The 16,848-nt window shown below is 51.5% G+C and overlaps 1 protein-coding gene across 2 annotated transcripts; it reads left to right on the top strand.

Annotated features, from left to right (window-relative positions):
* The first annotated feature begins 440 nt into the window (after nt 1-440).
* MFNG (MFNG O-fucosylpeptide 3-beta-N-acetylglucosaminyltransferase) lies at nt 441-16,611 on the top strand. Of its 2 annotated transcripts, none has more exons than XM_040544836.1 (8): nt 441-1,564; nt 5,985-6,033; nt 6,666-6,768; nt 6,863-7,016; nt 7,649-7,734; nt 9,062-9,227; nt 9,769-9,854; nt 10,701-16,611. In XM_040544836.1, exons 1-8 carry the CDS (start codon nt 1,211-1,213, stop codon nt 10,768-10,770), a joined length of 1,068 nt encoding a protein of 355 aa, XP_040400770.1. In that variant the 5' UTR covers nt 441-1,210; the 3' UTR covers nt 10,771-16,611. The 2 variants fall into 2 exon arrangements, with proteins under 2 accessions (XP_040400770.1, XP_040400771.1); XM_040544837.1 differs by having other exon boundaries at nt 450-1,564; nt 10,704-16,611.
* The last annotated feature ends 237 nt before the right edge of the window (nt 16,612-16,848 follow it).

Genomic DNA, 16,848 nt, shown 5'->3' on the forward strand with positions numbered 1-16,848 from the left:
CAGCAGCTTATGTAGAGCGCTGTCCTCCTGCTGTCCCCACGCTCGCTTCTCCACCGAAGCTGGGGTGGGGGTACAGACACCAGCCCCCCCCATCCTGGTTGCTTCTTCGTACCCCCCATGGGACAGATGTGGTGCTGGGGGAAGGATCTGGATGTGCCAGTTTCCTACAGGACTTGTCTGGGGTTCTCTGGAGAGGGAGAGGGTGTATGGGGGGGTAGCAGGAGACCCAGAGTCCTGTTTTGGGGAGGCAGGGTAGGGTAAAAGGGCAGGGATTCAGAGCGGTGCCCACGGGAAAGCTCTGGGGCCGGGGGATTTTGTGCAAAAACATGCTTCTTCCCAACAAGAGTTCACCTGAACCTGCACCCGTTCCCCCTTCCCTCCTCCCGTAACACCGAAGGGCTGTGCAAGGCTTGGGGCCCCCCATAGGGCTGGGAGCCCCTCCGGGAGCTGGGCTTTCACAGGACCAGCAGTCAGGCAACAGGTTTGTCCTCCCACATCAGCTGCTTGCCACCTGGGAGAGGGCCCAGCCTGAGGTCTTGGCGCAGCGGGTGAGGCGAGGCAAACCCCGCTTTCAGGCCGGGGGCTGCCCCCCTCCATCCTCCACCCTCCATCCTCTTCCTCCCCCGGGGCTGGCGCTCCGCCCCATGCCCGGAGGCGGGACCGGGGCTGGCAAGGAGCAGGACCGAGCTGCAAAGAGGGAGCAGGTGGACAGACAGACAGACCAGCTGCTCGCAAGGCACCCAGCCCCTTCCCACAGCCCTGCTCTGGCCCCATGCGTCCGCCACAGAGCCCCTGGCTTGGATGCGCAGGCTGGTGTCTTCTGGGGAACTGATGTCTTCGGTCCGGACTCCCCCTCGATGGCTCTGATCTCCTCTGCCACCCTCTCCACCCCCAGCCCAGGACCCTCATCCTGTCCGCCAGGAGCAGGGATGCTCGCTTTCCTCCTGGCGAGCTGTACCAGCCACCCACCAGTCGCCCTGGAGTATTTTCCTGCCACACGTCCCTGCCTCGCTGGGTGATCAAGCCCCCTCGGTCTGTGGAAATTCCCCTCGCTTCATCTCTATCCTCGGGGACTGCTGTCGCTTTGGATTTCGGCTCTTCACCCACCCCAGTCCTTGGCCTCATCCTATTTGTACCTCGCTCTTGGCTCGTCCTGCCCCGCAGAAGGCTTAAAGAAGTGTGCACAGATTCCTTTGGAGGCACGTCGGCCATGGGCCGCCGGCTCATCCGTGGTCTCTCTGGAGCAGCAGTCTTCCTGGTCAGCATGGCCCTCCTCTCCGTACGGCACCGGGGGGCTCAGGAAACATCTGGGGAAACATCCCCAGGGCTCAGAGAGGGGATGCCGGAGAACCCAGAGCGATGGATGCATGCAAGTTCAGAAGATGCCGTGAGAGGTGGTGGCAGGGGGCAGAAGAACCTGCAAATCCAGCCTCCGGAGAAATACAGGACCGAAGGAAACCTGACGCTTGGAGACATCTTTATAGCTGTGAAGACCACCAAGAGATTTCACCAGAGCAGGATGGAGCTGCTCCTGGACACGTGGATTTCCCGGGCGAGAGAGCAGGTGAGCGTGTGGATTTGGGCTGCAGAGGGGTGCTTGGCAGTGGGATTGGGGACGGGGTGTCTGTGGGGAGGGACAAAGCCAATGGAAGGGGAAATTGGGCACTGTGGTCCCACCCTTTGCCTCATTTTCCCTAACTCTCACCTCTGTTCATACTGAATGGTGGATGCTACCCAGCAAAATGTTGCTTTTGTACCTGGTTCATGGGAAGGGTGGCCAGAGAAGCTGAAGAGCTTCCACTGGTGGCCAGGTTGTGGTGGTCAGAGAGGCTGAAAAGCCTGTGTGGGCTCTTCACATGAAGGCTGTGAGGATGAGTGCTCTCAGCAAGCATCGCCATCCTCTAACCTAATCCTGACTCTTTTGGCTTGAGGTGTAGGGGATTTGCTTTCATTTTCTTTAACCACTGACACCGCAGACGGCCCCAGCCACACCGGATAGGGAGCGCAGGCCTTCCAGGACCCGTCTGAAATGGTGGCCTTCTGCCTCCTTGTGCCATGAGTTTGCAAGGTTTGGAGCTGAGGCTCCCCTTTGTTTAACAAGATGAATTCAGGCCTCAGCAAAGAAGGTAGACGGGGGTGGAGGTTTTGGGTAGGAGAGCGCTTGAAGCAAGGCAGGGTTTTCTGGGTAAGGGTGGTTTTCCACTTTCTGGTGCTGCAACCGTCTGGTCTGCTGCGGTTGTCACAGGAAGCCGTGTCCTATTTCGGGCACACTTCCTCTCCTGTCTGCGCGTCCATCTTAGCATCTGAGATACCCTGCTTCCTCCTCCAGACGCACTTCTCCTCTCCACCCACCCGTTCCTGCCCTCAGCCCAACGGCTCTTTGGAGAAGCCAAACCACACCGTGTGCCCACGCCGGCATCAAACACCGCCAAAAGGGCTTTTGGAGCAGGTTTGCAAGGAGCCCCTGACCTTGCCCTCCTCGTGTGATTGACAGACAGACATCTGGCCATCCTGCAGATGGCAGGAATTAGACAGCAGCTCCCCACGTTCACCTGGCCATCTCTTTTTGACAGACAAATGAAGTCCCAGCCTGGGAAGAGGTGGTGAATTTTCTGTGCTGCTGCCAGCCCAATAGGAAACCTCCACGAACTGAGCAGGAGAATGGGAAGCGAGGGGTCGAATGGGAGGGTCAGTCATTTTTAAAGTGCTTTTCCAATGTTATCAGATTCTGTTGGAAGCTCAGTGCTTTCCTTCCCTCCTGTCTGCTTCCCCTCCTCACCTCCCCCCCAGTTTTCAATTTTTTTTTCTTCTGCTTTTTAACTAAATGACCTTAAGGGCAGGGGAGGGGGAGGGAGGCAAAGAGAAATACATGAAAGACAAAAGTTTTTTTCTTTTACTTAAAAAGCAAGCAAGCAAACAAACAAAAAAAAAAGGCAAAATTCTGTAGGGTTGTACTTGGAGGTAGGGGAAAGGGTTAGTTTTGAAAAATTGACAATATAGAAACCCTTGCTTAGCAGGAAAAAAATAGAAAAAAAAAAAGAGAGAGAGCTCTCAGCTTGCAAAGGTTATTTAATCGTCGTGTGGCCATGGACAGGTTGCCAGAGCTCCTACTAATGAATTTTTATAGAGAGACATAGACTTTAAAACCCAGGTCTTGGAAGCACCGATGTGCAGGAACTGTCTTCTAGGGCTGACCTGCCACCTTGCTCTCTTGCTGGCTCTAACTCATAGCTGGAGACTGATTCAGCGTGTCCTTCTCTGCAGGTAGCCAGTGGGGAAATTTTGGCAGCTGGCTGTGCTCCTGATGCCAAGCCTGGCTTCAGAGCTGGTTACCTGCACGGTGTCCTCCCGGAGGAAGTAACCCAGACCTCAAAGGCCAGGCTTAGGTGACTGCACCAGGAGGCAGGACCAGCCGTGGTCTTTTATGATTAGGAGAGATCGCACAGGAGCCAAGTTAAAAGTCTTCTATGTTGGACTCTATTCGGGTATAATGTGAGAGAGAGATTTCTCCTGAAACTGCACTGCTTAAACAGAAGATGTTCAGCTGGTGGGAGGTGGGGAAAGGGAAGTACAGGGTGGGTGCTCTTCCAGGAGCCAGACCGTGATCTCTCTCTTGAGAACTAATCCAGTGCAAACTTTCCGCTGGAACTTGCTGTAGAAATCATTTCAAGGAAAGGCCCATTACTTAGAAAAGACTTCACCTAAGCAGAAGTGTCAGTTTTGATGACTGTTAAAGCTAGACAGCATCTTGAAGTGGCTGGCACTCTTAGCCCTGATGGTTTGATGAAAATAAGTCTCGATTTCTGGTCTGAAATGGCATTTCGTTCGGTAGCACAAACTAATTCTAGCAACCTCCCCTCCTTACAGCAAGCCAAACATCCTACTGATGGAAATGAAAACTTTGAATGACCCATCCTCAAACGTTTTTCACATTTTCAGTGCTGTGAACACAGTGTAGACTTTGAATCTCTTCTCTGCCCAGACGCACCATTAACCCTGTTCACGCATTTGCATTTTGGAGGCTGTTTCTTCCTGGAAAAGGGGTAGCCTGGGAGATTAATGTGACCCTGGACTGTCAGGTTCCAGATGTGTATTCCCTTTTTCTAGTTTTTATTTGTTTGTTTCCAAATTTAGGCTGTGGAAGCCTCAACATCTAGTGTTTATCCATGACGTGGGCACCTGTGTTCATGGAGAGCTGCCAGGCCAAGCCCTTTGACACCAAAATTTCTGTATCACTGCTAACACCTCTGTCCACCCTTTCCCACCCAGCCATCTTCTCTGCTCCTGCACGGCCCCATAGATGGTCTAGTGGAGCACAGAAGGGTGGATACGGTAGAGAGGCTGCTTCTCTCCAACCCAGCCTCCACCCTCGTAGCCCCCTTCTTCCAGTTCTGTCGGAGAGTCTGGTGTTTCCCATGGTGATGCTGCTCCTTCAGCCTTGGGTTCCTGCAGAAGCATGTCAGGTGTCTGCAAAACAGCATTCCCCACCTCACATCAAGAGGAAGGTGGGAGCCTTGGGGTGTTTTCACAAACAGAAAACCTAGAAGAAGGTACAGATCCCCATTTTAAGGCAGTCAGATGACATTGGCTAGGCACATGATTTCTGGATGGTTTTATACCTGTAAGCAAGTCATTTCTAGCAACAATATTTCTGTTTTTTGAAAACATCAGGAAGTTTCAAGGGTTTCAGAACTGTTTTCTTAAGATGAATTATTTGTCATGGTGGAAATTTCTGCCTTTAAATGTGTTGGCAAGGGAAATCCCATGTCACTGCGAATGCCTGCCGTGCCTGAACCTTAGGGTACAGTCACCTGACCCAGTGCAACTCCTTCACTTGAGACTTTGCTAATTGCTTACTGTCCCCTGATTACCTTGGAAATTTCTTAAACTAAGCAGGTCTATCACTGGGGTCATGTAGGACTGTGTGCACGGTCAGTTATTGCAATCAGCCGTGGGAGGGGAATTCACCAAGTCACTGCAGCTCAGACATTTGAGATTGTGAGACCATCCTGCCATCTCTGCTCAGCTGGGTGGTCTCTGAGGGTCCTCCACTGCCTTCCTTGCGTGTTCAGATCATTTCTCTTCCCACACCTCGCTGGCGGGGGCACATCACCCAACCCAAATGCATGGGGAATGCAGGGAGATGTAGAGAAAAGGACACTCATCTCATCAGAGCAATGACAGCTCCTACGAGCTGGTGTCCATCTGCCTTGTCCCTTTTGTCCCTGCCCAGGTGCTGTTTAACCAGCCTGTAGGCAGCTGGTGGAGAGACTGTTTAAGGCTTGTGCCTCCTTTTTGATTTCATGAAAGCTCATTTTCTGCCTGAGGAAAGCTTTTCTCCCTGAGCCCTGATCCCTGTCTGGCCCTGAGGAGGGGGAGACATGCCACATAATGGCAGAGAGGGGGATTAGAGAGCCTGGGGGTGGAGGAAGAGGAGGAGGAGGCAGGCAAGCAGCAGGGGGCTGTACACACTTATCACACAAACAGATGTTCTCCTTTCAACTCGAGCATCGTTCAACCACAATGCATGCATTTTTCTGCAACTGACACGTAAGTCAGGCCTCCCTCAACCCTTTGCTTGGTGTTGCAGGTTCCCTTGTCCCTCTTCCCAAGGCTTCAGGGGGAAAAATAAAGCAACACAAGCAGTGATAATGATGGCTGGGGCGTGTTGGGTGGTAAAGGAAGTGCTGATCCTGCTCAGGGCAGTGAGCAGCCCCTGCAAAGCCCATCCTGTGCATGGGGGGGAAGCAGCATGAAGCAATAGCAGGGCAAGAGGGGCAGCGAGGGGGTCTGTGTGCACCTCCTGTGATGGTTTGGAGAGCTTTAATTGGGAAGGGGAGCACTGGGGAAGCTGCTGTCCCTCTGCTCCTCTGCTGCCCGGTGCCTGGCATGGGACCATGGCAGCAAGGCCTGCTTTGGGGTGGTTGGCCAGGAGCAGCACCAGCTCCAGGCCTGACAGTAACCTCCTTTTCTCATCTCCCTAGACGTATGTCTTCACTGATGAAGAGGATGATGCCCTGAAGAGAAGAATGGGTAACCAACCACCTTTCCCACATCACCACCTCAGTCTTCTTGCCTTCAGTCTCTCAGGTTGCATGGCCTTTGGAAGGGGGCTGGCAAGATGGCTGGCTCCAGGCACGCAGTACAAGCACCCAGGGAGAAAACCTTACCCTGTACCTTGTCTGGCCATGGGCAGGGTGGAAGTGCAGTTAGCAAGGGACCTAGCCTTGGGCAAGATGCTTTGCTTTCTCCTGGCTTCATTTCCTAGGTGGGGGGAAGGATGGGACTTCTGTGTCTGTGGGCCACAGTGAGGTGGCGATAAGGGCACTGGTCTCTGTAAGGTGCAGTGGTGGCAAGGGGAAAGTAGAGTGCTGAGCTGATGGCTAAACTCTTGTCCCCATTGTACCATTTGTGGGGTGGAGTCTAGCTATAAGAATCACAAAATGGTTTGGCTTAGAACAGCTCTGAGAAGGCTTGTGTGGAGTGAATGGTTTGGGGTTGATGAGGGAAGAGGTGAGCATGTGGGAGATGCCCACATCATGGCAGGCTTGGATCAGGGGGCCAAGAGGAAGCTGGCCGCGAGCAAACCTCTTCCCTCCTGCCCAGAGGTCCTCCCCGTGGCCATGTGGGCCACCCCTGAGCCCCAGCCTTCTCTCTGCCCACAGGTGACCATGTGGTGTTCACCAACTGCTCCACCGAGCACAGCCACCTGGCCCTCTCCTGCAAGATGGCTGCCGAGTTCGACACGTTCCTGGCCAGCGGCCAGAGGTGAGCTGGGGCTGCTGCGTGAGGGAATCCCCACGGGGCTGCCAGCACCTCCTCACTGCGATCCTCTTGTGTCTTCGCTCCCGTCTCCCTCCAGCTGGTTCTGCCATTTGGATGACGACAACTATCTGAACCCTCAGGCCCTCCTGCAGCTGCTGTCCTCCTACTCCGCAGCGCGGGATGTCTACCTGGGGAAACCCAGCCTGAACCGACCCATCCGGGCCTCCGAAACGCTGCCCAACAACCGGACGGTATGTTGCAGGGTGGGACAGCTGTGGGTTGTATTTAATACTGTGGCTAATCAGCTGTACCCTGATGAGAGAAAGGTCCTAGGAGCAAGAGACATCAGCTGAGAACATGCCGGTCCTGTCTGAATGCGGTAGCATGTGTTGACTCACTCCAGTCTACCTTGAGGAAGGGAAAGTGATGTCCCATGGTGCTGCTGCACCACTGGGTACCCATCTGCAAGGAGATCAGCCTGCCTTGGGCAGCCCACATGCTGCTGCCTGCAGGAGCTTGGCTGCTCCAAATGGATCAGCCCTGCTCTAGCAGGCTGGCAGAGCTCAGCCTGGATTTCCAGCTAGCCTTCCTTAGCCCCGCATGATGTGATTTGGCCAGTGGTCTCTTCACCTCTGCTTGCTCACTTTTCTCTTTGAGCTCAGAGTGCCATGTTAGCAGCCTTGCTCATCCTGCCTTCCCAGCCATGTGCAGAGATCAAAATTGGTGCTGTACTACTAGCAAGTCCGTCTGGGTAGCAGTTTTGGGGTGACAATAGGGCTCTGTTTATCTCTGTGTCAAAGCTGGGTTTCTAGCATTCCCATCTCAGGGAGCATGGTGTTCCTCTGAGCCTCTGCCATTGATTTGCTCTGCTGTTTCTCTCCAGAAATCTGTGCGCTTCTGGTTTGCCACAGGAGGGGCTGGGTTCTGCATCAGCCACAAGCTGGCAAGGAAGATGGTGCCTTGGGCCAGGTGAGCCGTGCAGCCGGTGGGTATATGAGCCTTGGGGATTAGGAACACAGACACACAGTGATTCCTGGCAGCATCAAATCTGGATTTGTGTCTGTGATGTTTGCAAGGATGTTTGCAAGGGTGCAGAGTGCCACGCGCTTCAAATCTGTAAGCATGTGGGACTGGAGGAAGGATGTAGTGGGCGGGTCTCCCACCTGATTAAAAAGAGACAACAGCAGGCACGCCAGCAGACGTGATCATAGGATGACGCACTCCCTCCTCCCCAACTCCTTTCAGCTCTTGGTTATTCCCCCACCCTCCTTCCCTTTTATTTCGGCTTCGTCTGACTCTTTTCCTAAGTGCTTTCCCTGTCTGTGTATCTCCCCTCACTCTTCCTCTTTCCAATCTCCTCTGCCTCCCTCCTGAGCTAATTTTCCATTTTCCCACCCCAAACCCTCTTACACTGGTCACTGTAATTTCCTCAGCTTGGTACAGGGAGAACAGGTCCCGGGGTCTTGTGTTAGCCCAGCCTACAAGAAGATGTTTTCCAGGATGCCCTAGGTTATGTCACAGACTATATGTGCATATATCAACAGGAAACATCTGTGCCAGCCTTAACCAGATCTTTGCATAGCCAGAAAGACAGATCTGATGTACACCAGGTGGTCCTGTTTTTGCTGGTTTAGCTGAAGGCCATGATACATGTGTTGTGCTAGACCCAGACAGGATAATGGTCTGTGATCCAAGGTAAAATTAAAGTGGCAGGGATAGAAAACACGTAATCTGTCATAAAGTCTGCCACTACTGTGTTAAAAGGCTTTAAACCCATTTGAACTAGCTGAGGGGTGTGTTACAGTAGACAGCACTTTGTGTCATGTGGCTGCTTCCAGTTACAAGAGCCCTAAAGCTAGGTTTACCCTGTCATCAAAGCAAGTCTGTGGTGCTACGTTAGGGTGAAGCCAATGAGCGGCTCATTCCAGCTGAAAGACTGTCCTGTTCCCTCTTCCTCCTGGTTCTGGCCATGCAGTCCTGCCATTTCTCTTGTGCTGGCTTGTCTGACCCCTGAATGACTCAGTGCAGCTCACCAAACAGCTGGAAAACTAATGCGGCACAGCCTCTGCCAGCTCTCTGAATCAGCTCGCTGAGGATATATATCAGGCACAACATCAGATACTTGGTGGGGACAGCATGGCCGGCATGGTTGAAGGGCAAACACACTCCCACGTCTTTACAGGTGGGACTTGGGGATTTCTTGTCTTGTTCCAAGGTTTACTCTGGTTTTCAGTGACATGGTTGCCTGTATCCCCCACCTTCTTCTCCTAACCCACCCAGCTCTGCTCTCTTCCAGTGGCAGGAACTTCCTGAGCACTTCAGAGCTCATCCGCCTGCCGGATGACTGCACCATGGGGTACATCATCGAGTGCAAAGTTGGTGGGCAGCTGCTGCCCAATGCACTCTTCCACTCCCACCTGGAGAACCTGCAGCTCATCCCCACCTCCCGTCTCACTCAGCAGGTGAGCAGGGGAAATGGAACAAGAAAGAGGTGTGTGAGGAAGGGGAGATGGAGCGGGAGGCTAACAGACACATATCCCATTTCGTGGCCGTGAGGTGGATTGAGTCAATCATCTGCTCTTTTGAGGAGGTTTTCCCCACAAATGGTTCCTTGCAATAAGGACCAGAGGTTTCCTGCAGCACAGATGACAGTCACAGTGGCCCAGGGTCACTGGTGGGGAGCAGGGGTACAGGGGAGTGATGGGAGGACTGGGGAAGTCCTTGGGGGAACATGGCACCGGGACATGGAGAAATGCTGATTGTTTGGGAAAGGGGCTTTACACCATGCCTTCCTTGCATGGAGAGATAACAAGGGGTGTAGGGGGCTTGGAGAGGACTCAGGTGGGGACCATTATGGGAAGGAGGAGAGGAGAGGTGGAAGGCAAAGGCCAAGCCATCAGAGAAGGAACAAGAACACAACCTTTTGTTACCCAAAGCAAGTTCCTTGCTCCTGAGCTCACCACCACACCCTCCCTGCTCCTTTCTCCCCACCTCTCTTTGCAGGTCACACTCAGCTACGGTGTCTTTGAGAACAAGCTCAATGTTATCGAACTCGGTGGTCCCTTCTCACCGCAGGAAGATCCCTCAAGGTACGGGGCATGAGTGATCTGGGCACTCCGTGGTTTGAGCTGTCAGACGATAGGCTGGGAAGGGGAGGCAGCTAAATGGCGTGCGGAAGGTCTAGAGTGAGGGACAGAAACCTTGCAGCCACATGGCTTATTGGGTGAGGAGCACACCAGCATCAAGATGTTTGTGAACACTTACAAACTTTGAAAACCCTTTTGGATGAATGGAAAGAAAAGAAGTAAAACATTTTATTTGGACAGTTACTGAGCCAAAAGTTTTGCCATTTATTTCACACAGAGAATGAACAAGCTAACCTTTTACCTCTGGGACAGGAACTGAAATGTTCTTCTAAACTCAGGAGAGGAAATTCTGCTTTATTTTACTTGCTTTGCTGAGGAAATTGAAGGGAGAAAAGAAAAAGGTTTACTTCAGGATGACTGCAAACAAAAGCATTCTTTGATTTACTTTCTCTGGTTTGAGTGAATAAACCTAAAGTTGTTATTTGCGGAGCATGGGTAAGAAGTTTCTGGCTGGAGATAGCAGGGGTAGGAAGCCACCAGGCAATGAAAAGAGCATCCAGAGAACCATGTAGTGGGGGCTGGTGCAGTGCCCACTCACCTACCCATGATCAGGGTGAGCCATGGGCTTGGGCTACATGGTCCAGAGCAGGGATTCAGGTGTTGGAGGGAGGCTTGGCTGCCCCGCTGTGCCAAGATGAGACATCGTAAGATGAACAACCAGTCCTGGGGCACTGTAATGCGGGGAGAGCATCTGATGTGGGATGTGGCACGAGGAAGAAATCCTTCCATTCTCCAGCTTTGCCCTGCAGTAAAAACTGCCACCTGACCTTCCTTCACTGTTTTCCCCAGCAGGTTTCGATCGCTCCACTGCCATCTCTACCCCGACACCTCCTGGTGCCTGCAGGCTGTTGGCTGGTGATGCCCAAGCATCAGCTACAGTGGGTCCTGCCGATCTTGTGCTTGTAGGGGGTGAGACATGGAAAAAGCTCAGCGCTCCCAACTTCCCCTTTGCTGTGGCAGTCTTGGGTCCTTGCTGAGTACTGGTGACACGGGACAAGAGAGATCTGTGCCAAAGATGGATAACGTGGGCTGGACACGTGGATGGGCTTCCCATCTGTGCTGAGATACTTGCAAGGGAATGGGAGCAGTGCGCTTTCCTAAGCAGAACAAGGACTGGGCGGTGACTGCTGTGCATCTGGGTGGAGATGGGGATGTCTGCTCCTTGCTGTGGATTCGTCTTGCTGGACTATAAAGGCCCTGGATCAGGGTACCCAGTGCCAGACTGGGGGTTCGCTGAAAGCGTACTTTGTCTCCAGCCTCTCTGAGCAGGCCCCCTTCCTCCATATCTGCTTGTGCTTTCCCCATTTCCCACTTTTCCCAGCCACAGCCCCTTGGCCAAGTCTCTGCCTAGTTAAACTCTGACTCTGCCCTCCCTTCAGAAATGGAAAATGTGACCATTTCTGTGCTGAATGAGTGCTGGAAAAGCATAGCTCTTGCCTGACTGAGGGGAGATGGGCAGGAAATACAAGAAATCAGGAATCCCCCTTGGCTAGGACAAGGGAGAGGATGTGGAATGGGGAAGACAGTAGGACAGACAGAGATGAGGGTGGTTCCTTTACTCAACATTGAACGCTTGATCTTGGATGGCCCTGCATTATTCCTCTCTTTTTACCTTCTTGATATGGGGTCAGGATAATCTTTTGCTCTAATTACCAACCTGTCGTCTGAGATTAGACTCCAATTCCTACCTGTGAGAGAGGAGACATAGAGGATTAGAACTGGCTGAAAGAGAGGAAAAAGGAAGAGATGGAGAGAGTGCTCAGGAGCGGATTAGAGGTTACAGCTTTATAATCTTCTCTGTGCCCCGACTGAAAAAAATTAAGTCATGAAGGAATGGAAACAGCAGGGCAAAGAGCTTTTTATCTCTGCATTTCTTTCCTCCAGACGCTAAGAGCTGCTTTCTGCCTTCCTGCTGTCCCTGCTGAGCGTAACAGGGAGAAGGAGCCGGCCCAAATAGGTTACAAGCTTTCTGGCACATTTACGGGGAGCCCTCATCTCAGCACAGATCCTGCCACAAAAGCTGGGCAATTCTGCTCAATGGGGAATGAACTTTGGCACCATTTTGTCCTTGTACACATGGATAAATGGCTGGGGGAGAGCGTTGCAAGGGAAGCTGGAAGGCGAAGAGACTGTTTTAGATGGCAGGTGGCATCACAAACAGGTATTTCTCTTTAAGAGTGTTTCAAAACAGGCTGCTGGGATCTGTGAGAGATTCCTGTAATCTCTGGATGAAAGAACAAATGCCCTTTCTCCAAAGAGCTGCTCAGCTTTGATGCTGCTGATCTGACTAAGCCTGCTGGTGGGCTGGAGGAGCCAAGGGGACTATCGCTGTGCCTCTACCATGTAAAAATGGGTCACCCTGTCACCCCGTCCCACCCTCACCCCCCCAAACAACAGCATCCCCTACACAGCATGCACAGAACTTAAAGGTAAGGCATCAGAAATACCTTCTACCTCAGCAAAGAGGGACCTAGATATAAATGAGCACTTTAATTACTGGCAAAGAAGAAAGCAGGCGTTTGCAGAGCTGTTTTCCAGCCCGGTCATTCTTGCGGGCATTAGCCAGCTTGTGAAGCAGCAGAGAGCTCTGCTTTCTTCTCTTGCACAACATGCCTTTAAACTGGAGAATCGTGCTGAGCAGGGGCAGGGGCTACTTGATGCCATTGACCATTCCTGGAAAACTGCAAAGCACTTGTCTCACACAGCTACGTGAAAGGGAGCTCAAATAGACACAAGCCAGGTATTAGAAGGTAGCTGAAGAATAAAGAAGTCCTGCCCAAAGGGCAAATGATTTTGTTTGAGCTTATCCAGAAGAGAAAAAATGTTTCCATGAGAAGAAATGGGAGTCTTCAAGAGAAACCTACGCTATTTGGATGTTTTCTTTTTTTGCCCATTCAAGTTCACAGCTGAGTTGTTAATTGATTCTTGGTGTTAAAATGCCAGCCCTATCTGTAGATGCCCTGATGGCAGTTAAAGCACAATGAGATTCGGGTGCCTGGGGAAGAAGAAACTGGTACAGCACACTCGCTTCCCTGGGAAGAGAGTGGAAGCTTGCATTGGATCCTGGCTTCAGCTGGTCTGAATTGGGCTGGTGCCTTCTGCATGGCTGAAGATCAGATGTTAAACATGTTGGGTCCTTGAGCGGCTGCATGGGGATGGGTTTAAGACCAGGCTTTGCTGCTGGAGCAGTGCCACTTCTGTGGGAAAGGTCTCATAATGAAACTGAGAAGAGATGAGAATCTGTCTGGGGCAGGGCATCTCTTGGGCTGTAGAGAAACAACTGACAGAAAAGTCCTGCTATGCCTGTGACGACAACGTGCTGGAAAGAAAATCGTTTCTCAGAGTTGGCAAAAAACCCCCCACCCAGGGTTTCTTTAAGAACAGAGAGACAGGTTAAGGGGACATTCTCCTCTTGAAATCTGATCAACGTTAAAACCTGAGTTAAAATTAGTTTCAGGAATGGTTCCTGCCCCTGGGGCTTGCTGTCAGATGTTGTGGTTTTACAGTCTCATTTTCCTAGTTTATTAAAATGTTTAGCTGCTTGGGAAAATGAGAAACAATCTTATGTGAAACTTTTCAGGGGTCGGTCTTTTTTTTATTCTCCTTCATGATTTTCTGATGTAACAGTCAAAGTTTTTGGAAAGGCTCCACTGAGCCAATTAAAATGTTGTGTTTTTCTTTCTTTCTTTCCTTTTTTTTTTTTTCTCTCTCTCTCTAACATTCCCATTTCTTGTTGCAGTACAAAAATCTATCCCAAGAACTAAAAGGGACGGAGACGTGGTCTTTTGATTTTACTGGGGAAAAAAATGGGGTCAAAGTCAAAGGTGTTGGCATGACCCAGCTGTTGTACAGCATTAAGTGTAGTTCAGGATTTCAAGTAGAGAGACCTCAGCCTGCCCAACACCATAGCAACGAATGCTATTAATGATGTTTAAGCTGTGTACGGAAGATTCAGAGAAAGGGGAAGGAGGGGAAAAAAAGCTAGTTACTGTATTGAAATGTAAAGTATTAAGTGAGGCTTTCATGTTAACAATGTCTTTTTTTAAAATGCTTTCCCCGTAGCTGTGAATAATTTTTATAAGGGAACCCCTATCTGACAGTGTAAAAAATGCTAATGACTCTCCTTTCTTCAGGGGAAAAAGAGAAGTTAGTTGAAATAGGTGGGAAACTGCAGTTGTTGTTAAAGGCTTGAAGGGGAGAGAGAGAAGAATAGCAATGCTAGACAATGCTTCTCTTGCTGGTGCCAACTCCTCTTAACAGCTCTGCTGCCGAAGGAAAACACATTTCTGTGCCTCTCTGAGATGTACCAAGCTTGTACCCAGGCTGCAGCCGCAGCTCTCTCCCCAGGCCTCTTTTGCTAAAGATGCAGCCTTCAAAAGACTAACAGTTCATTAAACAGAAGCCAAAAGGTGAGAAATGGGCATGGGGAGAGACTGGAAGGAATGGAGCCACCAAGAGGAGCCTTGGAGGAGCACATGGGAATCGAAGCTGTGCGTTGAAAGTGCTGATCTGGGGGCTGCCCAGCAAGAGTGGAAAGGGGGTCCTGACCCCCCAGCCTGGATGTGTATGATTAGGACTTCACCCTGGAAGAGGTGAAATTGGTTTGGTTGGCCCCAAACCTCTTCTTCTTTTTCTTCTTTTTCTTTGTTTGTTTATGAGAGGCTGACGTGCTTTCATCTGTCATTTATACTCAATTCCTTGCAGAGGATTTGGCCTTTTAATTTTGAGTCTCCCTATGCCCTTACTTACAATGAAGGCTCTTCAGGCAGTCCCGAGGTGGGATCAACAGCATTTTTCACTCATTTATGTCTTTTGTTTTCCCTGAACAACCCCACAAGACAGCTGGCTTGTCCTTTAGCACCGCTGGCCACCATGGCTCTGCACACCTGTTTTTGACTCCCAGGCCCTAATTTCGTGTTTACAGCGAGGTGATTGGGTCTCGTTTCTCAGCTGAACCTGAAAAAATGCTTTGATCTCCTGTTCCTGTATCCATAGTGACAAACTCCCATGTCTGTGCTCTACTGCTCACTCTTTTCTTTATTGTCCTCCACGAACAGTGGGCTCCACGTGCAGCTGAGCCATGAGACTCATTGCTGTAGGGCAATGTGTCAGTCACAGCTTTGCATTGCTTAGAGGCAATGAGCCTCACAGCGAGTAGAGGTAGACTCTGTCTAAGCTGGTAAAATCCCTCTGCCCCAAAGTACCTGTGAATCACAGATTGAAGTCTCCAGGACGGAGCATGGCAGGGACAATCTCTGTTTCCTAGGGTGCTGCTTGCACTAGGAGGGCTGAGCCGCGGTCGCTCAGCTGGCATTGCCTCCCGAAGGCTGTTCCTTGACAGCCTGAGCTTTTTGTTGCTCTTCTTTGATCCAGCTCAGACTCCAAGAAAGCCGGGAACTCATCTGTCTCCCTGTTTGAACTGCGTGTGATTAATTACAGACCCCGAGAATGGGCTGCTTGCCTATCTCTCGTGCTCAAATTGCCTTCCAGGATTTTGCAAGGCTAAGGAGCCTCTTCAGATGTTGTGTCTGACTGCTCCCCGGTCAAGCCTCCCTTGGTTTTTGCTGGTAGCTTCATCTGATTCATGGTGAACCTTGGAGAACAAATTAAACAGAGTGCTTTGTGTGTGGATTTGATGGCCCTGACCCTTCCGCCGCTGCTTGAAGAGAAGACAGTGTCGATTTTCTGCAACATAAGAAAAAGAAGTGAAACTGCACGGGGAAATTGGATGGGGAGAGATGCTGTTGTGCTGAAACCTTGCTTTACCCATGCCACCCCCAGAAGTGGGGCAAAGAGAGAACCTGCAGCTGGTGTCTTTGGCTGCAGTGCATCACATGGAGAAAATGCCATGAAATATCTGTTGTATTGCACTGGCAGAGAATCCAACAGCCCTGGTAAACGAGCCAAGGCCAGCTTGTTGTTGGTGATGGACAGAGAGAAAAACAGGGCTGCCCCTAAGCCCGTACGAGCAGAGATGTGGTGGGGAAGGCTTACAAGACCAACGGGACAGTATTGCCACATCAGAGCAGGGGTGGTGAGATGGTGTTTGGGATAGGGAGGAGCAGGGATTGGGGAGAAAGGTCTTTCTCCATCCAAGAATGCCATGAAGGAGCTGAAGATAAGCACATGGGGAGGAAATCTATATCCTCTTCATGGCCGTGCTGGCAAGTGATGAATGCTGGCCTGAGGACTGGTCCCTTGAGAGCTAGGGGTTCAATGAAAAGAGGGGAAAACTGGAAAGAAAAAGGCAAAAAAACGACCCTGGCCCTTCCTCACCACCCCACCTCTCCCACATTGCAATGAGCTTTGGCTGGGGCGAGGCTGACTGCGTAGGCTGGCCAAACTCTCTCCACTGTGTGATGTTTTTTCTTTGTGTGCCCAGGCAGGGAAAACTCCTCTCTGAGCTCTCAGAGACCAGTTTCCAAAGACCTGCTGTGGGGTGCAGACAGACAAGGTCTTGGAGCAGTTGGTAGGGGAAGCAGGGCCCCTTCATACACTCCCCTCCCCTTTTTCCCCAGCATCCAGCTAATGTTGGCCGGTGTCTGTTTTTAGAAAAAGTGGCAGATTTCAACAGCTGAGCTGCTTTTCCAAAGGGACATCTAAACAAACAGCCTGCCATCTGCTCTATTGTCCCTGGAATAGCGGCTCGGCTCGGAGGGGGTGGGGGGAGAGGGAAGGAGGGGAAGGAAGGGAATGAAAAGTGGAGGTGGGGGGGAGAGGGTGGGAAGGGGGAGAGGAAAAGGCAGCGAGGGGAGGCAGGGAGGTGAGGAAGAGCTCTGGGGAGTGGGGAGAGGAAAATGAAGGTGGAGGATGAGGGAGAGAAGGAGGAGGGTAAAGCAAAATGGGGAGCTGTGCAAAAGCAGGAGGGCGGTGCGGGGATAGGACTAGGAGAGATGCACGGGGGCAAGCAGGGCAGGCACCTCCAGCACCCCTGGCC

The sequence above is a fragment of the Cygnus olor genome, chromosome 1 (assembly GCF_009769625.2).
Source record: "Cygnus olor isolate bCygOlo1 chromosome 1, bCygOlo1.pri.v2, whole genome shotgun sequence".
NCBI lineage: Eukaryota > Metazoa > Chordata > Aves > Anseriformes > Anatidae > Cygnus > Cygnus olor.

Excerpts from the sequence above, each read along its gene's own strand:
- MFNG (XM_040544836.1), top strand. The coding sequence starts at position 1,211 with ATGGGCCGCCGGCTCATCCGTGGTCTCTCTGGAGCAGCAGTCTTCCTG. Across the intron at positions 1,565-5,984 it reads TTTCCCGGGCGAGAGAGCAG|ACGTATGTCTTCACTGATGA; the intron begins GTGAGCGTGTGG and ends TCATCTCCCTAG. Across the intron at positions 9,855-10,700 it reads CCGCAGGAAGATCCCTCAAG|CAGGTTTCGATCGCTCCACT; the intron begins GTACGGGGCATG and ends TGTTTTCCCCAG.